The 25,696-nt window shown below is 56.3% G+C and overlaps 2 protein-coding genes across 5 annotated transcripts in view; both read left to right on the top strand.

Moving 5' to 3' along the window:
- STRIP1 (striatin interacting protein 1) overlaps positions 1-25,696 on the top strand; it is a 116,014-nt gene that overhangs the window by 69,633 nt on the left and 20,685 nt on the right. The gene's annotated exons all lie outside the window — the stretch shown is intronic.
- KCNC4 (potassium voltage-gated channel subfamily C member 4) lies at positions 258-25,696 on the top strand. 4 transcript variants are annotated; one of them, XM_061349532.1, is made up of 6 exons: positions 259-708; positions 1,395-1,660; positions 2,627-3,374; positions 8,639-9,575; positions 10,933-11,118; positions 16,801-17,000. In XM_061349532.1, exons 3-6 carry the CDS (start codon positions 2,724-2,726, stop codon positions 16,935-16,937), a joined length of 1,911 nt encoding a protein of 636 aa, XP_061205516.1. In that variant the 5' UTR covers positions 259-708; positions 1,395-1,660; positions 2,627-2,723; the 3' UTR covers positions 16,938-17,000. The 4 variants fall into 4 exon arrangements, with proteins under 4 accessions (XP_061205517.1, XP_061205516.1, XP_061205518.1 ...); XM_061349533.1 differs by lacking the exon at positions 1,395-1,660 and having other exon boundaries at positions 258-708; XM_061349534.1 differs by lacking the exons at positions 259-708; positions 16,801-17,000 and adding an exon at positions 24,444-25,696 and having other exon boundaries at positions 1,175-1,660.

Below are 25,696 nucleotides of genomic sequence, written 5' to 3'. Positions count from 1 at the left end.
GGTCAGGGGGAAAACAGGGCAGAGACCTAGGGGGGACACCCAGACGTCCCCTACCCATCCTCAGGACCCACCTGAGGGCTGTGGGACCCACCTGCTCTTCAGTGCATCCCCCTGTGGATGTCATCTGAGGTGCCTTCAGCCTTGCAGGAGGTCCCTGCGGAAGTGACTCCTTCTTGCTCCAAAAAGGCCCTTTTTTTATCAAAGCTCTTTCTATTTTCTCTCTCTCTTTTCCTTTCTGATTTTTTCTTTTTTTTTTTCTTTTTTTTTTTTTTATGGACATTAACAATCCAAAGGCATATTTCGAGAGCAGACAGCTTTGGGCGGGTGTTGCTGGCTTAAAGATCTCTTCCTTCCCCAGATACAACCCATTTGTCTGCCTGGCCACCTCCTCCCACCCCGGGATCAGCCACGCTTGGGTACACCAAGATCTCCATGGGATGAAAGCCACCGGGATGAAATATTAGGAGCAGGTCTCAGCATTCCTTCCCTCCCGGCCCAGCCCGCGCTCCGGGGATGAGGAGCTGAGCTGCAATGCCTGGCCGGTGATGCAAGGCTCCATCTTCCCAGCACGGTTTTCCCTGGGGCTCCGAGCTCTCCCGCTGGTGCAGCCCCGGGTGGTTTGGGTGTGGAGCTACCCCAGCCTCCCCCCGCTCAGGATCCGGCCCTGGAAGCTGTTGCAGTTACTCTTGGAGCAGGGCTTTCTTGGGGGTAAGATCTGAAGCGCGGCTCTCACGCCTCGTGGTGGTGGTTTTGGGTGGAGCTTTGCCCCCAGTCACCCCCCCAGCACCCCCAGTAAGGGACAGACTGGGGCAGGGGGTGCGGAGGGACATGGGGGGATGCTCAGAGCCTGGGGAGGTGCAGAGGGGGATGCTGGAGTGGGGCAGCATCCCCCGCTCACTGTCCCTTCACCCTGCACCAAGGACTCTGTTATCCAAGTGCTGACCCCCCTCGGTTCACCCCCTGACACCCCAATAGCGGGCCTATGCTGGGCTTGGATCCCATCTGCGACCCCAAAGGACGCGCCTGCACCCCCTCACCCTGGCAGCATGGGGTCCCTCGGGTCTTCACCGTGCTGACAGCCTTGTCCCCTGGGCCACCGCAGCTTTTCTCCTCCTCCCCAGCCCCAGGAGATGGGGCTGAGCATCCCCAGGAGATGGGGCTGAGCATCCCCAGGAGATGGGGCTGAGCGTCCCCAGGAGATGGGCTGAGCATCCCCAGCACCCCGGGGGTACGAGACCCCCCCCAAGGAGGAGGGTTTAGGGGAAGGGCCCCTGGTGCTGGGGTGGTTGGTACCCTGCTCCCAGCCTCGAGGTGCAGCCGTGGGGAAGGGGCATCTTCCACTCGAGAGCTGAAAGAGGACGAGGAGATGCTGAAGGAGGGTGATGGGAGGGAAGGGGGGGTCTGGTCTGTCCGCAGGCACCCGGCTCCCCACCGGCCACGGCTCCGCGCTCGGGGTCGGTCTCTCCTGACCTCCCGGTGAGCGAGGGATTGCGAGCCAGGGAGGGATGGGATCTGCTCGAGCCTCTGCCAAGAGCTGGCTCCGGATCCGCAGGCAGCTCCGGGCTGCATTTCCCCTCCGGCGCGAAGCGGAGCCGGGGTGTCCGGGGTTCACTCCTCGCTGACACCGAGCCCCGAGACCCTCACCCGCAGCCGCGGGGAGGTGAGCGGGGCCTGGGGGTGCGGGGGGCCGGGGGGGAGCCGGGGCGGAGGGATGCGGGATGGAGGAGCGTGGCTGGGAGGGAGGGATGGAGGGATGAAGGCGGGCGGGGGGCGCAGCGGGGGGCTGTGAAGCCGAGCGCTGGGGCTCGGGGGAGGGGGGGGGTCCCGGCTCCCGTAACCCCGCCGCTTGCTCCCAGATCCATAAAAGCCCCGGGGGGGGGCGGCGGCGCCGCGTCCCCCGCCGAGCCCCGGAGCTGCTCCCGCCGCCGAGCCGGGAGCGACCGCGGGGCGCAACAGGGCCCCGCGGCCCGGCCACGCGTGAGCGCGGCCCCCGGCGCCGCAGCCCCCCCCCGGGGGAAGGCAGGGCCCGGGTGGGGAAGGGGGGGGGGCGCAGCGGGAGGGGAGGCGGAGGGGTCGCATCCATCTCCCCCCCCCTCAAGTCGGGAACCAGGAACGAGCCCCCCCCCACCGCCGCCGTTCCCCCTCTCCCCGAGCGCGGCCCGAGGGGGGGGGCGGAGGGAGCGCGGAACCGGTGGAGCGGGAGGGGCGGGCGGCGGGGCCCCCCCGCGCCGGGCGCTGCAGGTACCGGAGTCGGGGACGCGCTGCCCGGTGTGGATCGGGGCTCAACCCCCCTGTGTCCCTCCTCCCTCGGCCCGGCCTCGGCGGCGGCAGCAGCAGCAGCAGCAGCATCCCCAGGCGGGTCCGCATCCCCCGGGTCAGCCGCTGTGTCCCCCCCCCCGCCCCGAGCCCCCTCCTGCCGCACTTGTTGCTGCCCGGCGGGGCTGGGCTGGCTCCTGGGGTTTAGGGCGGTTTTATTCGGGGTTGGGGGGTGGTTTTGGGGGGGGTGGAGGTTGCAGCCTCCCCTTGCTGTGCCCCCCAGCAGCCAGCGGTGTCCGGCTCGGCTCCAGCTTGCTCCCCTCGGAGGCCGGAGCCAAGGCTGAGCCCCACCTTTTCCCCCCTTCCCCAGTCCCATCTGTGCCCCCCATCTCCCGCCTCCGCCGACCCCCAGCTCCTCGCCCGGAGGAAGGGTGCGCGTAGCGTGCATCTCCCATCCACCGAAATCTATGATCAGCTCGGTGTGTGTCTCCTCCTACCGTGGACGCAAGTCTGGGAACAAACCACCCTCCAAAACATGCCTGAAGGAAGAGATGGGCAAGGGGGAAGATTCGGACAAGATTACCATCAATGTAGGGGGCACCCGGCATGAGACCTACAAAAGCACCCTACGGACTTTGCCGGGCACCCGCCTGGCCTGGTTGGCCGACCCCGATGCCCAGAGCAACTTTGACTTTGATGGGAAAAGCAATGAGTTCTTCTTCGACCGTCACCCTGGGATCTTCTCCTACGTGCTCAACTACTACCGCACCGGGAAGCTGCACTGCCCCGCGGACATCTGCGGACCCCTCTTCGAGGAGGAGCTCACCTACTGGGGCATCGATGAGACGGACGTGGAGCCGTGCTGCTGGATGACCTACCGCCAGCACCGCGATGCTGAAGAGGCCCTGGACATCTTCGAGAGCCCCGAGCCTGGTGGAGGGGCTGGCGGAGAGGAACCCGAAGAGGAAGGGGGTAGGGAGATGGCCCTGCAGCGCCTGGGCATGGATGACAGGCCCCCAGGCGCGGCGGGGGCTGCCGGAGGGGCTGGCTGCTGTCGGAATTGGCAGCCCAGGATGTGGGCGCTCTTTGAGGATCCCTACTCGTCCAAGGCGGCAAGGGTAAGCTCCTGAAACACAGTGGGGAGGTGGGATGGGAAGATCCTGGGGTTGTGTCTTCATCTCTCCATCGCCATGGGTGAGATGGGCTTTGCTAGTGGGCCCCACCATAGCCATCCCCTTCCCACGATGGGGCACATTGGCCATACCTCATCCTACAGGAAATCTCTTCCATCATCTCCCCATCCCCTCCCAGTGCGTCGCATTTGGGCTGAAACTGGGAGCAAACCCATCCCCTGCCCTCTTTGCCCACCTCCTGGGCACACAGAGATGAGGGATTGTCAGGGAGGGTCCTTGACAAGGTTGAGTCCTGCTGGAGTTTCAGGATGCTCCAGGACAGGCAGGGTTGCTTGGGTTCCTCTCACTGGGTTGTGTGCAAAGCCACATCTAATGACCCAGGTATGGAGTGGGGAGAAGGGGCTGGTGCCTGCTGGCTCCCAGATCAGGTCCTGAAGCAGATGGAATTGTCACAGTTATCCCTAGGGAGCCTGTGCTCTTCTTTTAGAGCCTCAGCAGCCCCAAAGGACACCCTGTGCCTCTGCATAAGCACCTCTCCCTGAACCCCACCAGCACCCTGGTCCCATCATCCTGGGCCCCACCATCACCGCATCAATGCTGCCCACACACGGCATACAGTGCCCATCAGAGCATGTGAGCACAGGCTCTGAGCCACAGTAACACACAAATACCTCCCCTTCCCAACCCTCCTCATCTTCACACATCCCTGCGGACCAGGTACACCATGTACTCACACAGAGGAGCACGTACATGCACAAACACCCCCCCGTTACCCCCCTTGGCCATGCAGACAGTCCCTGCCCACAGACACTGACATGCTCAGGATGTATCCCATGGAACCAGGAGCATCTCTGAGCTCCCAGCCTGGCCTGGGCACTATTCTGTGCCTGTGTTTCCTCTCCCAGCTACTCCTAGATCATTCCCAAAGTGCTGCCCACTGACCCACACACACCCCCCCATCCCATCCCATCCCATCCCATCCCATCCCATCCCATCCCATCCCATCCCATCCCTGTGTGTGTATCCCCCATCACCCAGCTTATCAATCCACCACATGCACACATCCAGGCATTTGGGCTCTAAATGAATTCTGGATGTATTTAGAGGTGTAAAAAAAACAGCCCTCAATGGTAAGAAATCCTGCAGGCATTTCACACCCACCAGCAGCACACGGGGCAGGGGGTCACTTTGTCAAGGCAGTGTTTTTGCTGCTAACACAAAAGCAACACACACACGCAGAGGATGCTTGGCCAGCAAGAGCTTAACTTGTTTTAAAGGGGTTACCTGATCCTTTGCCCATCCCTGAGGGCTCGCCACCTCGGAGGGATGCTCTGAGTGGTGCAAAGCTCCAAATAAAACAGGGAGGAACCCCCAAAATAAACCCGAGCACAATAATTCAGCCCAGATTTTTCACACCGTTCTTTGGTTCTGCTTCTCCCGTGTGCTGAGCTGCTCTTGGAGAGGCATTTGCTTTAGCAGGAGTGTGTTGGAGGGAACAGAGAGGGAACAGGTTGTGATGTGAGCCCTGGGTTGGAGTGGGACCAGTCTGCACTGGGAGCTCCCCACTTCCTTCTTCCTGCTCCACAGTAAAGGCACAGCTTAGCCTTGCCATAGGGATGGTGGCCTTGCAGAGCGATCCCCCTTATGTCCCACTCTCAAATATCAGTATAGCTCTGCAATGGCTTAGAACTGCTTTGGCAAAGGGGAAACTGAGGCATGGAGCAGTGCATCCTGCCCAGTGCACCCAGTGAATGTGGGGAGCTGCTGCTGGCTTGGAGTCACCATCCATCACTGGGATGCTTTGGAACCCATGAGCATCTCTGTGTGTGCAGTGCTCATGGTGCTGCCGTGGTGTTTTGGGGTGGCTGAAGTGGCATTTCTTTAATGCTGCCCCATTTTAGAGTCTCCCCGTTCCTTTTTGGAGCAGAAGGGGTGCTGCTGACCCCCATGTTTGGCCTGGGGATGCACTGGAGAGCCGGTCTTCGCCAGCTCTCCCAGCACTGGGCAGGAGAGCGGCACCAGGTTGCGTGTGTGAACCCTCTCTCTCCATTCTGACAGCAGTGACTCGAGGGCTGCCCATCTCCAGTCCCTGCTCCTTCTTGTCCATGGAGCAGCCCCTTGGGCCTTGGCTCAGTTGGCTCCTGGCTATTTCCATCTTTCCCTCCTTCCAGCTTCTCTCTCCCAGCACCTCCTGAGCTGGCAGCTGGGTGAGCGTGTGGTTAGAAACTCTCCTTCCCAAGATTTTAGCCTCTTTTCCTTGTAGCATCAATCCCATGGGATCACCGGTTCCTGTGTCTCTTCCAGTCTCAGTGGAAATCTGGTCCCTAAACTCCCAGTTGGAGTTTAAAACTCCTTTTCTCCCCATGAAAAGCTGCCCTCGTTGTGATTTCACCTCTACTTCCAAGCCCTCCCTTTGCAGCCCAATTTGTGGGGTCCTGAACCTCACTTCCATTGGGAATTCCAGGCCAGTGACCCCCTCTAGGGTCATGGAACATCCATCTCAAACTGTTGAGCACATGTTGAGATCGTGTAGATCATCCACAGGTTGTGGAGGGTTTGTCTGGTGGGACTTCCAGTGCTGTACTGGTGGTTACTTGAGCTTGGAGCAGAGGTGAAAGCTGCACTGAGCCGTCTCTGGTCGGATCTGCAGCTGACACAGAACTGGAGCAGCACCATTGACTTTGCAGGGGGACGATGGCTGGCACCAGCTGTGAACCTGATTCATCTATTTTTAGAGGCTGCTTTTGCTCCTGGGGCTAAATCAGTTCTCACCTCCATGGCTCATGCAGCAGTTGCTTCATTCCCACAGCGTCCCAGGGTCTCACTCTCTTCCTTGGTAATTTCTTCCCTCTTCTGTTGCCTTGAGTTGAAGTTTTTACTCTTCCAGTTTCCCTGTGATTCCCCATCCAGGGAAATCCGGGAATGTTGCTCAGCCTTCTGCTGAAAAGTGGGTTATTTTGGCCGTGTGTGGACATGTTTGTCTGCTTAAACCGGTCTTGCTTTGAGGTCCCACTTTTTTGTGGGTTTGCTTCCCAAATTGTGTATGGCTGATGGGTGAGGGCTGCCTTTGGAGGTGCCCCCCATGGAGCCACATCACAGCATGTGGTCCAGTGTGGTCTTATCTGAGGGGCATGGAGCATCTCAGCACATCCCCAAGCAGTTGTCTGTCACCAGGGCTGGAGAATCATCTTCCAGAGGTTTCTTCATCAATTAGAGCCTGGCTTAAACTTTATTCCTAACTTAGAATCATGGAATGGTTTGTGTTGAAGGGACCTTAAAGCTCCTCCAGCTCCAACCCCTGCCACGGGCAGGGACCCCTTCCACTGGAGCAGCTTGCTCCAAGCCCCTGTGTCCAACCTGGCCTTGAACACTGCCAGGGATGGGGCAGCCACAGCTTCTCTGGGCACCCTGTGCCAGCGCCTCAGCACCCTCACAGGGAAGAGCTTCTGCCTTAGATCCAACCTGAACTTCCCCTATTTCAGCTTGAACCCATCACCCCTTGTTCTGTCACTGCAATCCCTGATGAAGAGTCCCTCTGCAGCATCCTTGCAGGTCCCTTCAGACACTGGAAGCTGCTCTGAGGTCTCCAAGCAGCTTCTCTTCTGAGCAGCCCCAATGTTCTCAGCCTGGCTCCACACAGGAGCTGCTCCAGCCCCTGAGCATCCTCTTGGCCTCCTCCGGACTTGCTCCAACAGCTCCATGTCCTTCTTATGTTGGGGACACCAGAACTGCACCCAGTGCTGCAAGTGGGGGCTCACGAGAGCAGAGTAGAGGGGCAGGATCCCCTCCTTCATCCTGCTGCTCCCACTCTGGGGATGCAGCCCAGGGTACATTTGGTTTCTGGACTGTGAAAACCTTTGGAGGGCTGAAGCTCTCTGTGCTGCACCCACATGGATTTGCCCTTGGGGACACCCCTCAAGGATGCTCCCAGCAGGCTCCAGGGCTGCTGGCACATTGCTGCTGGTGGCCAGGGCTGGGTTACTCTCAAGCGTGACTCAGGCTGTCTCTGCTGCTGATTCACTCCAGCCGAGGACCTGGGCTGTGTCTCGGTGCCGCTGCCTGCAGAACGCAGCCAGTCGGGTGGCTTTGACAGCACAAGGTCACATCCTGCTCGGGTGTGTGAGCAGCAAAGGGTGCTGAGTGGGATCTGCTCAGGGAAGCCAAACCTGCCGTGCTTCTGTGCTGGAGGAAGGTAGAAGAAGAGCTTTTCTGCTCCGAGTCTTTTCCTCAGGGCTTTTGGGAGCAGATGGGTAATGGACTCATCATGAGCTCATCCTGTCTGGAAAGGCTGAGCAGGATTGATGGGGGGACGACAAAGTGGTTTCTTTCTGACACAGCCTGAGGTTTCCATTGTGTGTTGCTTGCCCCTTCTCACTCTCATCTGAGGCAAAGCAGGGAGAAGGTGATGTAGAAGGGATATAAGAGGTCTCCATCCAGTCCAACTGGCCTCACTGGTTGGGAATAGCGGAGAAATGGGAGTATCTGGGTGACACCAGGCCCAGGCATCAGCAGGACGCTAACCTCTGCCTATCGTCTCTTCCTTGTCCTGCCCTCTCAGTGCTGGGAGCATTGATGGGCACATCGTCTACCCCTGCAGGGAGGGGACAAAGGGACATCTCTGATACATCCAGACCCCAAACCTCACAGTTGTGAATGGTGTAAACATCTCATCTGGGTGGGCATTGGGATGAAAGTGGGGGAAGGATCTTTGACTTAGTCTTCTCAAAGTCCCCTTTTCATGTGTGTTCCCAGTGAAGGCTTGCTCCAAACCCATGTGCTGCAGGTCTCCCTTCATCCCCATCGCTGGCATTTCGGGCACATCTCCAGCCACATCTGGAGCCCAGCACATCTTCCCCTGCACCTATCATAACACTTGGAGAAAGGTTCTGGACTGATGGCCCCAAACACCGAGGTTTGCTGTCAACTCACAGGATGGCCCAGGGAACCCTCCTCATTTTCAGTCCTTATGCTTGGGGAAGTGGGTGGCAGCAGCTTAGCTCTGGGGTGGTTTGAGTCTGGCACACTTGTCTTACTGATTGAGGACTTCTCCCATCCTTACTATTGCTATTCACTAGCAGGGGTTAGAAGAGATGGACCAGAGGCAGGTGACACCAGAAGTGTGTCTCAGGCTGCCCCAGTTGTCACAGTGGTTCATAATTGCTGCTCTCCTCCAAAGAGGAGAGATTGTCCTAAATCAGAAGGGGTTGACCCAAATCAGCTAATGGCCCATGTGGTTTCTACTACTGCAGGTAGTTGCTTTTGCCTCGCTTTTCTTCATCCTGGTCTCCATCACAACCTTCTGCCTGGAGACACACGAGGCCTTCAACATCGACGTCAACGTGACGGAGACCCTCGTGGTTGGCAACACCACGACCATCCTGCTGACGCATAAAGTGGAGACGGAGCCCATCCTCACCTACATCGAAGGGGTCTGTGTCCTGTGGTTCACCCTCGAGTTCCTGGTTCGCATCATCTGCTGTCCAGATAAGCTTCTCTTCGTTAAAAACCTGCTCAACATCATTGACTTTGTGGCCATCTTGCCCTTCTATCTAGAGGTAGGTCTCAGTGGCCTGTCCTCCAAAGCTGCCCGGGACGTACTGGGCTTCCTACGGGTGGTCCGTTTCGTCCGGATCCTCCGGATCTTCAAGCTGACCCGGCACTTTGTGGGTCTCCGGGTGCTGGGCCACACACTCCGGGCCAGCACCAATGAATTCCTGCTCCTCATCATCTTCCTCGCTTTGGGGGTCTTGATTTTCGCCACTATGATCTACTACGCCGAGCGGATTGGAGCCAAGACGTCCGACCCCCGTGGGAGCGACCACACTCACTTTAAGAACATCCCCATTGGGTTCTGGTGGGCTGTGGTGACCATGACGACCCTGGGCTATGGCGACATGTACCCCAAGACCTGGTCGGGCATGGTGGTGGGGGCTCTCTGCGCGCTGGCCGGGGTGCTCACCATCGCCATGCCCGTGCCTGTCATTGTCAATAACTTTGGGATGTACTATTCATTGGCCATGGCCAAGCAGAAGCTGCCAAAGAAGAAGAAAAAGCATATACCCCGTCCAGCCCCGCTGGACTCCCCGACCTACTGCAAATCCGAGGAGAACTCCCCCCGGAACAGCACCCAGAGCGACACGTGCCCCTTGGCGGTAGAGGAGGGGGCAACTGAAAGGAAACGGTCAGGTGAGACCCCCAAAGTGGGGCAGAGGGAGAGGGAGACCTCCAGGAGGAGCCCCCAAGGCAATGTCTTTGGTTCCCTGTATCCCAGAGTCCCTGAGAGCTGCCCTGCTGCTGGATATACAGCCCCCAGCTCTTGGGTTGGTGAGATCTTGGTGCAGAAAGGGCTGAGGCCCTTGGGTGTCTGGGTGTTGGGTGCTGTGTTGGGGGACCAGGATACTGCAGATCAAGATCAGGGGAGTAAAGGCCAAATCATGCTTTCCTGATGGCATAGATGAAGTCACGATAGTGTGATTCAAAGTGTCCCTACCCAGCCCATCTCCTCCTCACACTGGCAGAGGTCACTTGCCCGGTTCCCATCTTAGCCTGGTAATGCCCTTGGGGTAGATTTTGTTTTGCTTCCTCCCACCATAAACCAGGATAAGCTTCACCAGAAAGGATAAATCCATGGATATTCCCTGGGACTTGACCCTGCCTCCCCATGCATTTCTAGTAGATGCAGCATCCCTGCCTGGTAAGGTCAGAACCGATCCAAATCCCGCACTCAGGCAAGAGCAAAGTCAGCCCCTCTCTCTTTACGGTTTGGTCTCATGCACTGAGCTGAAGTTTGGGGTTTGGCCAGTCTTTCCTTCAGGTCAGGAGAGTTAATTTGCAGCGAGGAAACAGGAAAGACCCTGGTTGTGTCCTAAGTTGTGCCACGTTAATGATGTGGCATTCGCTGAGGTCAGCCCTGAGCAGCCACACATCTGGCCACATGTGTGTAGCAGTGATCGTCCTTCACCTGTGAGGATACAAGGAGCTCCAAATTCCCTACAGCAGTTTTCCTTTATGAATCTCCCTTTTCCACATGCCTACACATCCCAACTGCTCTTGAGGAATGGGTCAATCCCATCCCTTCACCCCACCACTGATAGAGGAGCTCAGGCCAGATTCTGAGCATGGCATCCTCTCAGCTAACGAACCACAGAGTCAGATGCCATCAATTAACACTTCACCACTAACCTGAGCAGCCCTTATCTCAGCTGTGGGAGTTTTGGAGAGCTAATCCCCATCAAAGAGGTGGGTGGATCTCAAAGACCAGGGGTGTTTCTTCTCTGCTTGGCTTTGCAGGGTATATAACCCTCAGCAGGAGTAAAAGCTGCTCTTTGCTGCTTGGGATCTATTGTTGTCCTGCTCCCCTGGTCACCCTAAGTTAGCATGTCCAGGCTGGGATGGCAACCTGGATTTGTGGGTGTTGCTTTGGGCCACCTGCAAAGTGGTCTTCTGCTTCCCTGCATGGTCTAAGCAAACCCTTCCATCCACCCCAAGCACCTCATCCTGTGGGTTTCTTGACTGCTGATGGGTCTCTGCCACCTTCTTGCAGACTCTAAGCAGAACGGTGAGGCCAACGTGGTGCTGTCAGATGAGGAGCAGCCGCTGTCACCCACCGAAGAGGAGAAGCGGCCCATGCGGCGTTCCAGCACCCGGGATAAGAACAAGAAATCCTCCACGTGCTTCCTGCTGGCCACAGGCGACTTCTCCTGTGCGGCGGATGGAGGCATCCAGAAAGGTATGGCTGATGTGGGATGTGGAGGTTTGTTGCATTGACCCAAGACAGTGGTTCATGTCCATCTGCCTGCCTGGGTGTTCTCTGCTCCCCAGATCCACTTGTCCTCCTGCCTCTCCATCTGCTTCATGTCCGTCCACCATCTCTCTCTGTGCTAGCTCTACACTTTTGCTTTTTGCTCCCCCAAGTTCTCCTCTCCTATTGTCACCATTTGGGGTCTGTGACCCCAGGCTGGCTGCACTGCCCTTCTTGGGGACAGCACTGTCCCTTTGCTCCTCAGTGCTCTAGCTTCTCCTGTCCTTCCAACTCTTCTCCCTGGGCTTCAATCACCCATTTCAGGGTGGTGTGAGGGGGGGCATCTCTCCTGGGGCTGGGACTGAAGGTGGGCAAAAGGTTTTCATCAGGGAAAAGAATTCATAGGCTTTTCTCTTCCTTTCCCCCTCTGATGTCTTCTGGTGGGTTCGAGCGTGGGGAGCCGTGATGTGTCAGGTGCTGCCTTGCCAAAAGCACCGGGCTGCCAGCAGGGCTGTCTCCTCTGGGTTTGGAAAGTGAGAGTTGAGTGTTGAGGTTTCCAATGGGAAACTGTGGGGGAGATGAGTCAGGAAAACATAAAACTCTTCTTTCCCATGACAAAGCAATGTGCTCTTCAGCCTGATCCCCTCAATGAGCCTCCAGCCTTCTCTGCCCCACCACTGAGCATGCCCTGGGCCTGACTCCCAGCACCCCAGCCCCCAGGAGGGCAAATCCAGTCCCCACCTTCACCCACAGGATCCAGCTGCACCCTTGAATGCTGGGATAACTCTTAAGACACAGCTCAGCTCTTTAGTTCTGTAGTTTGTCTTCTGTGTCCAGGGTGGTGTGGGATGAAGACCTACCTCTACCTCCTTGGTACCATCATGCCAGTATCTCACAGGGAAGGGGGCATGGGAGCTGGGACCAGGGAGGACAAAAGATGACGTGCAGCATCTCTGAGCTGCACATCCAGGCCTGTTGGCTCGTGGTGTTGGTGCTTTGGAGACCCTCAAGGGTTTGTTGCTATAGCATTGCTTGGGATGGTAAAGGCAAGATGGGCTCTGGGACACAGGGAGCTGTTTGGAGGCAATCACATTTATTACATTAGTAGAAGCAAATTGGCTGCTTCTTCAAGGGAAATCAAGAATTCCCTTTGGCATTCCTGCGCGATCTCATCCCTTAGGAAGAGGGAAGAAATGCAAAGCTTTGCTCATCTTTGGGCAGGAGGGTGCTAGACAAATATTGCCTTGAAATGCCTCATGTTTTTCCTGGAGGTGTCTTTTCCTGTGCAGTTCATCTCTTAATGCCTGCTAATGGAAAGGGGTGAGGGGGCTCTGGTCCTGCTCCAGTCTGGGGGGATGCTGAACTGGAAAGGATGAAGTGGAAGGATGAAAGCCAGTACTTACAAAATAGGCATCCCTTCAACTGAAGCATTTGAGCTTGGTCCTGCAGAGTAGATCTAAGAGCTGAGGATCCAGTGCTGCTTTTGCTGGGCTCCCAAATCACATTACTCAGTTGCAGGAGACCAGGAGGTTCTTTTCCTTGCCTGGTGGCAGCAGCTATTCAAAAATGCATTTTGGTAATCTTTCGTGGCCTGTTCTGGTGTCTTTCCTGCAAATGTCATCATTAAAACCAGATGTTGACATAGGTCACTTACCCCCACCTTGCTGAAATGGTCTTTCACCTGGAGAAATGTGGGTCTGGCGTCCAGAGTGGCTTGAGTGATGCATGAGACCTTTTGGGAAGAGGGAACCTCAATATCTGGGACCAGGGAGGGGAAGAGATGATGTGCTGTGTCTGAGCTGCATACCAAGCTCTGTTGGCTCATGGTGTTGGTGCTTTGGAGGCCCTCAAGGGTTTGTTGCTGTAACACTGCTTGGGATGCTTGGGCTTTTGGGGATGGACTGGTGCGATGCTTCTGTGGGAGCTCAGGGATGATGTCTTCCCTGTGAGATGCTCCAGTGTGGTCAGGGTTAGTGGTGACCAGAGGTGATGTGTGGGGCAAAGCAGCCTCATATGCCCAGACGTCGGGAGCCACAGAAGAGCCTCTTCCCTCATCCTGATTTATCTCCCGCTGAGGCTGTTTGTTCTGGTACTGGGATGTTGGCAGCTCTGCAAATTGAGATGAGCTTGGTTCTGAGCCTGACTTGCTGATGGCCATCTGTCAGATCCTGGGACAGGTACTGATGTCTGTACAAGCTGTGGAAATCGGGAGCTGGAGCTGGTTCAGGAATATGCTGCAGATCTCAGCATCCATCATGGTTCGAGACCAATTCCAGTGGTTGGTCTCATTGGAGCAGCTCAAAGAGAAAAGTTACCCCTGCCCATCACCCCTTGGGCATGGGCCTTGGAGAAGATAAAGCTGAATTGCAGTGGATTGCTGTGTGGCCTGTGTTTCTTGTCCCTGTTGCTGCTTCCTTGCTCCCTTGTTGCTGGTGACATATCCAGATCCTTTATCTCCCTTCAGCACTCAAGGCCTGCTCAGCAGTCCCCCAGAATGTGTCCTACTGGGGCCCAGACACATTGGGATGAGTCTGTCTTGGCACATGAGCCCCTGTCCTCTGCTTAGGTGGAAGGATATGGAGGTAGGATGAGTCCAGCATCCCCCATGCCACTGAGACCGGTTATGATGGTCTAGGGAAAAGGTAGTGATTGAAACCAGAGTGGACAAGGGGAATGGCTTGAACCTGCCCGAGGGGAGACTGAGCTGAGCTCTTAGGCAGAAGCTCTTCCCTGTGAGGGTGCTGAGGCGCTGGCACAGGGTGCCCAGAGAAGCTGTGGCTGCCCCATCCCTGGCAGTGCTCAAGGCCAGGTTGGACACAGGGGCTTGGAGCAAGCTGCTCCAGTGGAAGGGGTCCCTGCCTGTGGCAGGGGTTGGAGATGGAGGAGCTTTAGGGTCCCTTCCAATCCAAACCATTCTGGGTTCTATGATTTCAAGAGGAGCCACAGCCAATGGGGTTACATGGAAGGAAGGGGATTTACCCTCCTCCAGGTCAGCTCTTGCAGCACCTCCTCCTCTTGCATGCACCTCAGCATGGCAACGTGGCAATTTTTGGCTTGGTTGCCAAACCCCGAAGCATCACAGAGCTGATTTTTAGCCTGCTGCTTGCTATTAGTGCAGGGCTGTGACCAGCATGTGGCTTGAGCAGTGTGGGCTCGAGCGCGGGGATGCTCATGTGAGTGATGCTTGGGTTAGGAAGGGGGGAATGAAGCGAGGACAAGCCCACGTTTGCACGGGAACACACGTGTGAGTACATGCACACACAGCTGAGCACCAGGCCGTTGTTATCAACAAGCACAGGCGTTCCTGGGCAATGCTCCTGCTTGCATTACCCTGTCCCCATCTGCTGCTGGCTCAAAGCATATGTGAGCGTGCACGTGCGAGCGGTTGCTGGTGGGCAACACGGCATTGCCCCACTGCTCTGCTCAGAAGATGCCTCTATACGGCTCCTTGGCAACAAACCCCTATATAAAGCAATCCCAGTGACCTCAGTTGGCACCTATGTGAGTTACTGGGATACCGGCTCCGTTAAGGAACAGCACTGGTGGCAATTAGCACAGCACAACTCTAGTGCTTTGCTTGAGTCCGTGGTGGCACCTGGCCATGGGTTTGGTGGCATTGAGGGCTGGAGCCCTGAGCTCCTTCCCAGCTGCTCCCATGAGTGTGGTTTAGGAACAAATTGAAGGAGAAGATGAAGTGTTGGGCTTGGGGTGGGTTTGCCCTTGGAGCCCTGTTGCAGAGGGACCCTGGGGCAATCGAGCATCTTTGTGAAATGCCACCCCAAACGGCGATGTTTGAGATTTAATCAAACCTGGCAGCAGGACTTTGGCCCTGTTCCTATGCCCATTGCCATCCTTTTCTATGCAGTGATCTGAGCAAGAGGGCAAAGAGCATCCCTATAAAGTGCTCAATGACTTTAGCGGGTCCTTGCATTGCCAGCAAGCCCTGCAACATCTCTCTGCCAAACTGATGTTGTTTAGGTGCCGGATCCATCCATAACCCCAAGCTTTCAGGGACCAGTTGTATCTTGGCACTATTGCTTCCCATTGCATGGGCTCAGGGGTGGCAGGGGAATATGTGAGCTCTTCAAGAAGCCTCTGTGCTCCTGGGAAAAGAGCCAGGTTTGCAGAAGGACGAGCCTGAGAGAGGTTTTGGGGGGTTATTCAAAACAGCAGGGGCTCTTTGCATCAGCTGCAGGCATCCTCGATGGGAAACATCCCCTGCTCCCACCAGCTCAGTGCTGCATTCGCTTCCCTCCTCACTTGCTGGGTAGATTCCTGCCAGAAAGGAAATAAGGAAATTGCTCTTCTCTTCTCTGGGGCCTGATTCTGCTCCTGCTTCCAATGTGGGAAGAGGAAAAGCTTTGCTGAAGTCAGCAACAGGCTTAGGCAGGAGGCATTCCGTGCCCTGGACATGGGGGCTGAGTTATCCCTGCCAGCTGCTGAGGCTGGGAAATGGTTAGGGAAAAGGTATTAAAAGGGGATAAAAATCAGATTTAAAGGGACAGGGCTCTGGAGCCTTTTGCAGACGATGCTCGTGTCCCAGCATCCTCCTTGGGGGTGAGCATTAAGCCCGGATCCAAGCCTAAAGCCTCCTCAGCCAGGGCAGCACTCGCTGTCAGTGCCTTTGCATGGAAGCAGAACCTGAGGATGTGCCATGAAGTCCCCGGGGGGATGCGGGGCCGGTTTCCAAGGCTGGCACTGCCGAAGGGGCCATCCATCACCTTGTTTTTCTGCTGTCAGGGAGCCGCCTCCCTCCTTCCCCTCCCCGTGTCCATGCACCCGCTCGCTCCAGCGCTCGCTGGTGCTTGCAGGGAAGGCAAAGGCTCAGCTGGATTCGCTCATCCCGGGAGGATGCAGCACGGTGTATGATGGTTGGGCTCATCCTGAATGGGACCATCCTTATCTTTCCATGTCTTGGGAGCCGAGCTGTCCCTGCAAGACGCAGCGATCCAGAGAGAGCAGCTCTTGGGGCTCATGCCTGAACAGGGCTGCTGCAGAGACCTAAAAAGCCAATTTTCACTGCAAATAGGTAGCTTCTGTCCAGAAAAACAAGTGGCTTTTGACCTGTGAGGGCATTTGTTCTGGCTGTTGCTTTCCAATAAAAGCTGGAGCAGTTTCTGGCTCTTTGTGGGGGGTGGGAAGGGTTGTTGTGCTTAAAGCAATAGAAATATCTGCTCTTCCATGCAGTTTCTCATGGAAAATCATGAGCGCATCTACCTGCTCCTTTCCATACAGAAAGGTGTCAGCAGCAGCTTGCTGCTACAGCCGGCTTAAAAACGGGAGCCGGGGGAATATCTCCTTCCAAATCCCATGTTTGAGTTCTGCTGCTTTTCCCCATTTGCTTCAGCCCACAAACCCCCCAGATTCATTCCTCATTCAGAGCAATTTGGGAAACCAAACCCAACACCCCCAGGAACGGTTTGGTTTCCCAGCATCAGTGACTCCAGGGTCCTGGATTCGGCTGGTGCTGCTTGGGGAGCTGAGGGCAAGGGAGGGGAAGGTCTGGATGATCCCAGAAGCTTGGCTGCCCTCGATAAACCCTTCTTGATTGTTCTTTCAGGGGTTGAATTGGGGTGTGGGGCTGGGCGATGCTCACCCTCGTGCTCTTTGCTTTCCGAGCCTTAGGAAGGAGGCTGCTCGGCTCTAACCTGTCCCGTTTTCTTCACCAAGGCTATGGAAAATCCCGGAGCCTAAGCAGCATAGATGGCGTGGCAGGATCCACGGTGGGCTTGGCTCCCCTCACGTCCCACTGCAGCTCTCCCTGTCCTCTGCGGCGTCCCTGCTCTCCCGTCCCCTCCATCCTCTAACGCGCCGCCTGGATCCCGCTTTGCCGTGTTGTGTTGCTCTGTGCCCCCTACCCCATTCCCCGGTGACACCGGGTCCCCATGGGAGACCGAGCTGGGACATCTCCAGCCCTGAGAAGCGGGTTCTGATCCGATCCGATCCGGTCCAGCCGCTGTGTTCCCCCTGCCTGGTTTGCAGGACGTGTAACGTCTCCGTGGAACTTGTCTCCTCTCCATGTGGTTGGGACAATCCCTGGAGCAGGTGGGGTTTTCCCTTCTCCCCCTCCCTCCCCTTTATTCATCCTAAATAAACTGGGCCAACCCATGCGATTCCCTCTGGTGTCGAGCCCTCCTTCCCGTGGGCTGTTTGCACTTGGGTTAAAGGGTGGTAGAGACGCAGGGAGGACGCATTGACTCATGCAATTATAGATCATTGTGCTGGAAATGGCTGAGTTCGCATCATTTTAGGTCTCTTTAACTCTGAGTTTGAAAAACAGCTTCAGGTTTCTGGGGGCAACAGATGAATAAACCTCGATTCCCTGCCCAGCAGCAGTTCCCCCCTGGTTTGTGCCTTTTTCTGCCTAAGTCACTCTTGCTCCTTCCCTTCTTGTGTCTGCTTCTCTGTCCAACCTCAGCGATGGTTGTGGGGCTCAGTGTGGCTTTGGCATCCATGAAAACCAGACCATGGAGGTTCTAGGGCCCTCAACTGGGTGTGGGGAGAAAAAGTAGGTTGGGATAAAGGTTTGGCAAATAGACATGGATGCTTCCATGAGGAGCTGGGAGGTGGTGGGGAGAGGAATATGGATCCCCAGGAGTGGTTGGGGAAGTGCTACTCCTGTTGAATAGTGGGGAAATGAGAGACTTGCAACAAAACAATGCCTAAATGGATGGAGGGGTGCATTCTCTTTTGAGATGGATGCAGGGTGCTATGGAGAGAATCCCCTTGGGGATGGGAGCCGGGTTTGAACTCGGTCATCCCCATCCTCTGGAGGATGTCGTTGGAGTGCCCAACTGCCTGTTGTACAGCTGTTTTTTGACCACATATGTTGGGTTTTGGGATGATTTTGAGTGATATTCCAGAACTGGAACAAAACCTGTGATCCCATGAGTTCTGGCTCATTTCACAGATTCCCAGAGTGGTTTGGGTTGAAGGGACCTTAAAGCTCCTCCAGCTCCAACCCCTGCCACGGGCAGGGACCCCTTCCACTGGAGCAGCTTGCTCCAAGCCCCTGTGTCCAACCTGGCCTTGAGCACTGCCAGGGATGGGGCAGCCACAGCTTCTCTGGGCACCCTGTGCCAGCGCCTCAGCACCCTCACAGGGAAGAGCTTCTGCCTAAGAGCTCAGCTCAGTCTCCCCTCGGGCAGGTTCAAGCCATTCCCCTTGGCCTGTCCCTACATCCCTTGTCCCAAGCCCCTCTCCAGGTTCCCTGCAGCCCCTTTAGGCACTGGAGCTGCTCTAAGGTCTCCCCTTCAGGAGCCTTCTCTTCTCCAGGCTGCCCCAGCCCAGCTCTCTCAGCCTGGCTCCAGAGCAGAGCTGCTCCAGCCCTCGCAGCATCTCCATGGCCTCCTCTGGCCTCGCTCCAACAGCTCCAGGTCCCTCTTGTGCTGCTGCCCCAGAGCTGGATCAGGGCTGCAGGGGGGGGTCTCCCCAGAGCACAGCAGAGGGGCAGGATCCCCTCTGTGCCCTGCTGTTTGCTCTGGGGATCAGCCCAGCACTGCTGGCCATCCAGTTTCCAGCTCCACTAACCCGGTTCTGCCCTCTCTGGAGGCATCTGGGTCTTGGGGGGCTGAAAGGAGCTGGTTTGGTGGGTGCAGCCCTGCCCTTGTCTGACAACCTTCTGCTTTCTTGGCCTCTTTCCTTACTCTGAGTGCATCCAGCTCAGTGGCACTGGAGCCTGGGGACTCTCAGTCAGAGGATGGGGAGCAAAGCTTAGCTTTGGCCGTGTTTTAGAATAGCAAAAGCCTCAGGAGCTTTCTGGGGCTCTCACCCTTCCCCTCCATCACGGCCAACCCAGAGCTGGTGTTCAGGGGATGCTGCAGTGTGCGGATCCCCTTGGTGGATGACTGCTCCCTGCACCTTGAAGGAGCTGAGCATCATTTTGACAGATCCCACACGCAGGATCCCCCTGCTCCTTCCCAGGCTCCCCGTGCCTCAGTTTCCCTCCGTTTAGACAAGGGGGAGCACCGGGAGCCTCCTGCAGTAAAACTCCTTGCAGGCACAGTGCAAGAGATGCTACACAAGGAGGAAGCGTTGAGTGCTTCATCTGGCTCGGTTTATTTCCTCCCTACTGAGTTGAAGGAGCTGCCAGGAGGAGCCAGTCACCACATCTCCAAAACAGCCCCCTCCAAGCCCTACACGAGGCCAACAACAAGCACTTGCCTTTTATTTTGCTTTTCTTCTTTCCTTTCTGCCTTCCCCTGCCTCAGCCTTGGGAGCAGAGCAGACAGAGGTGAAAGGAAGCAGAAAAGAGGCAAAACCCCTTGGTGCCATGAGCTGGATTATGGGGGTTGATGGCAGCAGCTCAGCACCACACAGACCCAGTGATGGAGCTGGATTCTGCTTGGATTCAGGGTGTAGTTAGGAGGAGCATCCATCCTCTGCCCAGGGTGTCCTGTGGTGGTTTCTGTGCCATGGTACTGATTCACCCCTCACCAGCAGCACCCGGGTTGATGGTGTGTGTTGGTGTAGCTGCATCCCTTGGATTTCTGTAATTAAAAGGTATTCCCACCTCAAGCAGCCGGGCAGCTCTCCAGGCTCCTGAATCACCCCAAACCCCCATGAACTGGGTGAGTACGGTAGCACCGTACTGGTGCTTGTCTGGCGCATCCTGCCCTTGGGAGCTGCTCCTCTCAAAGCAGGAGGAGCTGGAATAGCCCCAGCCCGTGCAAGAGGGAAGGTCACCCTGGTTGCTTTCAGTGGTCTCTGAATCATAAATGATTTAACCAAGGTCGTGCACTGACTTTGGGGATGAGCCAGGCATGAAAACCCAGCGCTGCTGCCCTGTCTCTTGCAGAAGCAGCACATCAAGGGCCTCAGACTTTGGGGTTGGAGTCTCTTGGAAGCAGAGGATTAACCCTGGAGCAGACCCACAGCCACAGATCCCAAGAGATCCCATCCTCTCCTTTCCCAAAGCAGATCACCCAAACACCGGGGCTGGTTGCTCCATGTGGAAAAACCTTTGGTGGACCCCCAAAACCCCTTCATTCCCCATCAGAGCGGCGAGGCTTGAGTGTGAGAGCTGACATGGAGCCGGTAGGAGGCAATTTTTAGCAGTGGCGTTATGCAACTCGGGAGAAGGGATGACTAATGTGCAAAAAGCTCCTCTAAACCAGCCCAGCCCCGAATGGGAGACGGAGGGATTTCAGTGGGAGGCACCAAACTGTTGAGAAACCCATCGCATCTTGTCCCTCTTCCTCCCCGCCGCCTTCTGAGCAAGTGATTTGGGGGATGCAGGAGGGGGAAAACAGCATGTTGGTATTTTTAGGTGGGGTCTGGGTTGGTTTTGGGGGCGACTTGGCAGCGGTTAATCCCCTCTTGCCTAGCACTCTATGAGGAGCTGGAGCGGAACAGAAGAGCAGACCACTAAATAACTCTGGAGCTCAGGGTTTTATCTCAAACAGCGGCCAAAATTGGCTGCCTAGAGAATAGGATAAGAATAGAGCAAGAATATACGATACTTCCCCCGAATATCCTCCCAGCCACTTATCTATGTTTAGGGATCTGGCAAGGAACACGCGTTCCAGCTAAGGGGAAAAGCAGGGAGAGAAAGGAAGGGTGCTTGATTTATGCCCAAGTCCTAAAATGGCATTTAACCCCCCCTGAAAATCAACTGGTGTGCAGTGACTGTCAGGGCAGTGAGCTCACCAGCCTGGAGAAGAGGCTTTCCCATGGGATGGAGGGAGTGTGTTGGGTCTGATCTGCTGGTTTATTCCCAGTGGGATGCTGTGATTGAGTAGGAACATGCAGATAAAGCATGGTGAACACCATATATATAGCATGGTGCCAGGTTGGACACAGGGGCTTGGAGCAAGCTGCTCTAGTGGAAGGTGTCCCTGCCCGTGGCAGGGGTTGGAACTGGATGAGCTTTAAGGTCCCTTCCAACTCAAACCAGTCTGATTGTATGATCTATATGTGCCCTTTGCCTATGTATAGTGTAATGCACAGCAGTGTGGTACCAGGGGGAGTTTTAGTGCCCTGTAGTCCTCTTCCCACCATGGCCGCAGATGCACGTGATGCTCAACAGCAGGATCAGAGATGCTTCATTGGGATGATGCTGGTGTTGCTGCCCTGAGGCTGAGTCCTTGCATCCCTCTCTGTGTGTGTCTGCTGAGCCCAGCTGCATTAGAACAAAGATCCAGCCCCAGTGCAGAGAGCAGTGGTGCAAGGAGTAACACCAGAGCAGCCTCGTCCTGTGGATTTGGAGGGATTTGGGGATGGTTTCCCCCTTCAACAGCAGCTTTTCCCTTCTCTCTTCCTCCTGGAAGGCTCCGGAGCCCAGGTGCTGCGTGGAGGCCGTGCTGCCATCCCGGGTTACATGCATGTTATTGGTGCAACAACTGCTCTGTTTCTCAGGAGATGCCTGAAGGAGCTGAGGAAACAGAAAGGGCTGTCAGGGAGCCGGGCGGGAGGTGAAGATGTCAAGAGAGTAATTGCTCTACCCAGAAGCAGCCTGGTTCTGGCTTCCCCAGCTCTGCCAGGAAAAATCCTCCGTGCTTATTTGACGACAATAAAACCCGATGTAGAATAAATAGCAACCCCATCCCTTGCCCATGCTGACGAGGAACAGGGAGAGCAGAGGCAGATGCAAAATAAGATGCAGTTGAGCTTATAAATAGGTGCCTCCCAGCTCCCAGTCTCTTACTTAACCTGGAGCAGACGCAGCCACAGATCCCAAGAGATCCCATCCTCTCCTTTCCCCCCATGGGGCTCCCAGAGCAGCTCATCCAAACACTGGAGCTGGTTGCCTGGTGTGGAAAACCATAAGGCCAGGTTGGAAGGGACTTTGTGCCCCAGCCTCCACTAGGGATGGGATTCTTATGCTTTTCCCCCATGGGAAGGTATATGGAGGCTTGGAAAATGTTTTGCTAACTGCTGGGGAGTGGATCATGCTCTTCCCCTCATGTGGGATGGGCTGGGGCAGGGAATATGTCCTGGTGGCCATGGAACATATAATCCTTTGGCTTTCTGTGGGGACAGAATCAGCCCAATGGCAGCACCGCGCCAACACAAGGCTGGGGACCAGCCCTTGGCTGGTGCAGAGGATGCCCAAGGTGAGAGGTGGCTTTGTAGATGTGCAGACCCCCAGGGTAGCATCTCTGGTCCTCACAGATGCAGGTGGCCACTGGCTTTTGTTCCATGATCCTGACATCCTCCATTGTTATGTGGTCCATGGGGATGGGCACTGTGGGAGATGCAGATGTGGGCTGGGAGGTGTTTAACTCCAACCTATGGGGAACACAGTGGGATGCTCTGCCCCATGAGGCACTGCTGGCTCTACCAACCCCTCCTGTGTCAGTCGTGGAAGGAAATGGACCTGAAAAGTGTCCTGGTGTGGCCCAGGGAAGCCTTGGAGAGGCAATGATGGGGGCCAAACCTTGCAGGAGTGTTTTGGCTTTTGGTGATTCCTCTTTCAGCAGCTCCTGAGCCTCTTGTCTGCAAACAATGTGGGGGGAAAGAAAAAGAAGGCAAAACCAGAAGCAAGTGCATTGGCAAAGCAAGAGGAGTTAATGTAGGACCTACCCAAACATTGTGCTGCAGCAGCTGGAGGCTGGCAGCCTGTGAATGCAGCACTTGAGGGTGTTTGGAGAGATGCTTCGCAGGGGAAAGTGGGACTGTGTGAAACCCAGCAGTGTGTGCCTGCACCCCCAGAGTGAGCACAGGGCAGGGAGGGGATCCTGCCCCTCTGCTGCGCTCTGGGGAGACCCCCCCTGCAGTCCTGATCCAGCTCTGGGGCAGCAGCACAAGAGGGACATGGAGCTGTTGGAGCGAGGCCAGAGGAGGCCATGGAGATGCTGCGAGGGCTGGAGCAGCTCTGCTCTGGAGCCAGGCTGAGAGAGCTGGGCTGGGGCAGCCTGGAGAAGAGAAGGCTCCTGAAGGGGAGACCTTAGAGCAGCTCCAGTGCCTAAAGGGGCTGCAGGGAACCTGGAGAGGGGCTTGGGACAAGGGCCTGTAGGGACAGGCCAAGGGGAATGGCTTGAACCTGAGGAAGGTTCTGTGCACTGCGAGGATGCTCTCAGGGCTGGAACCTGCCGCTGGAGCTGGATGAGCAATAAGCTGAGGCAGGAGGGCGGTTTTCCCGTGGTGGCTTTGTCTGGGGGGCAGTGATTTAACAACGAGGAGAACAGAATCTCTCTGCTGTTGTTATTTATTTTTAGTGGTGCTAATTTTCTCCGGGGCTCGGAAGCTGCTTTCCAAGGCAGGTCCCTGGGGGCTGAGGGCAGCAGGGCTCGAGCTCACACACAAAATGGCTTTGAACGGGGAGGAGATGGGAGTTAAAAGCCGAGCCGTGTCCCTGGGAGATCAATCAACCTGAGGGGGAGTGTTTCGAGCAGGCCACGAGCTCTGCCAAGAGCTTTTAGCTGCTCACAGAAGTGATTGAACCAGGAGTGGGGAGGTTTCGCAGCAGCCGCTTTGTACTGGTCCTTATACTGCTGCTGGGGGATGGTGATGGGTCTCCCAGACCAGCCCTTTTGGCAGCTCTGTATGTGTGGACCTCTCCTGCAAGCCTTGGGATTGAGGGACTTTAATCCCAAAGGCTTTTTCCTGGATGTGTGGCTTTGCAAAGCCTCTGCATCTGAATGCTGCTCGTCCAAGCTGCGCAGTGATGCTCAATAGGTGATGAGGCCTCTCTTTTGGGGAAAATGAGATGCTTTTGGAGCTGTGTTTGGTGTTCAGGGGGGAAAGCTGGGTCAAAGCCCTGCTCAGGAGCTGGCGGGGAGGGGTTGCACCCAAATCCTTGGGTAGAAAGGGCAGCTCCGTGCCTAATCGGGTGGATCAGGCACTGTCTCCCTGTCTGATGGCCCCTCGCCTGGAAGCTGGGTCCTGGCACATGGGGAGAGGCAGTGTTGTGACTCAGAGCTCCAATCAGTGGTAATTAATTCAATGACAACGAATGAGAGGGACAAGGAAAAACACTGGGATATTAATGCACCAGGCTTGGCTTTGGGACATCTGGCTAAGGAAGTTTTTGTCAAGAGCAGCTTTCTGCAGGAGGGGGCTGCAGCAGGGACAGCTTCTTTCCTCTGCCCATCATTTTTACCCCAGGATCATCCTGACTCCACGTTGTTTCCCAAGTTTCCATCTCTGGGTCCTTTCTGAGGCTTTGTAAAACATTTTTCCCGATTTACTGAGGGAACAGCAGCATTTTATCCCTCCGGAGAAGACCATTTCACTTTGTAGCTACCCTGGTTTCTTCACCCTGCGATGTTTGGTCCCCTGGAAGCTCAATCTCGCTCTCCCTGTCCTGTTTCTCCACAAGAGCTGATGAAAGCAGTGTCTAATGTGTTTAATCCTTGTGTCTTTAATTGCAGATACCTGCCAAGACGTCCTCTCTTCCAGTTACCCCCAGGGTGAGGTGGTCACCTTCTCCTGAGCTCTGGCTGGATGCAGGCAGCACCTCGGTGAGGGATGCTGTCCCTGAGGGATGCTCTCCCCAAGGGATGCTTTCTCCAAGGCAGAGGGATGCATACCCTGAGGGATGCATTCCCCAAGGTGGTGGGATGCTGTCCCTGAGGATGAGGGATGCTTTGCCCAAGGGATGCATTCCCCAAGGCCAAGGGATCCATTTCCCAAGGCTCTGGGATGCTCCCTCTGAGGCCAATGGATGCTCTTCCCAAGGCTGAGCAATGCATTCCCTGAGGGATGCTCTCCCGGTGGCCAAGGGATGCATTCCCCAAGGGTGATGCTCTCACCAATGCTGAGGGATGCTCTCCCCAAGGGAGATGCTCTCTCCAAGGACAAGGGATGCATTCTCCAAGGGAGCTGCTCTCCCTGAGGCTGAGGGATGCATTCCCCAAAGGAAATGCTCTCCCCAAGACTAAGGGATGCTCTCCCCAAGGAAGATGCTCTACCTGAGGCCAAGAGATGCTCTCCCCAAGGCCGGGACATGCATGCCCCCAGGGATGCTCTCCCAGAGGAGCTTTCCTTGCCCACCACAGAAGTCCAAAGCTCCAGCCACCAGCTCTGTGGCCGGGCCAGGGGGTCCCCCACCAAGAGGTGCTGCAGAGCCATGGGACCAGGTCGGGGTGCTGGGGGTGGCCTCGCTCCCCTGCCTGCTGCCAGCCCTGCCACATACACGCTGCCCATGTCCCCAGTGCACCCCCAGGCTGCCCCCTGCCCCTTGCCCATTGCTTTCGGATGCACCTCGCTCCTCCGGCTCCAGAGCCTCACTGGGACATCACCATCCACGCTCTGACCCCTCCATTGTCACAGAGCTGCTGGGGACCCTTCTCTGGGGCTTCGAAGGCTCCGTTTGAGGTGCCATGAGCAGGTGGCTGCCCCATCACTCCCTTCCCATGGGTGCTCACCCCAAGGTGCAGATCCCAGAGGATGATGGGGACAAGCGGGTGAGCTGGGGCACAGGGATGGGGATGGGGAGCGATCGGTGGTTGAGGTGGGGTGAACCCGGCTGGCCTGGAAGGGTCAGTGTCTTTCTAATGCTGTTACATATCTCTGTGATCAAGGCAATACTACTCCCGTTTGTCTGTCCTGTTCGCATGCCTCTACCTGTCCAACCGTACTAGAGTTCAAATAAAGACATCCGCGAGCTGAGTCAGCTCCTGTA

Source organism: Neopsephotus bourkii, unplaced genomic scaffold (assembly GCF_033783945.1).
Source record: "Neopsephotus bourkii isolate Nb327-2 ecotype Australia unplaced genomic scaffold, CSIRO-AGI_Nbou_v1 NB_414, whole genome shotgun sequence".
NCBI lineage: Eukaryota > Metazoa > Chordata > Aves > Psittaciformes > Psittacidae > Neopsephotus > Neopsephotus bourkii.
Note: the sequence above shows the minus strand (reverse complement) of the source record. Positions and strands in the feature narration are given on the sequence as shown.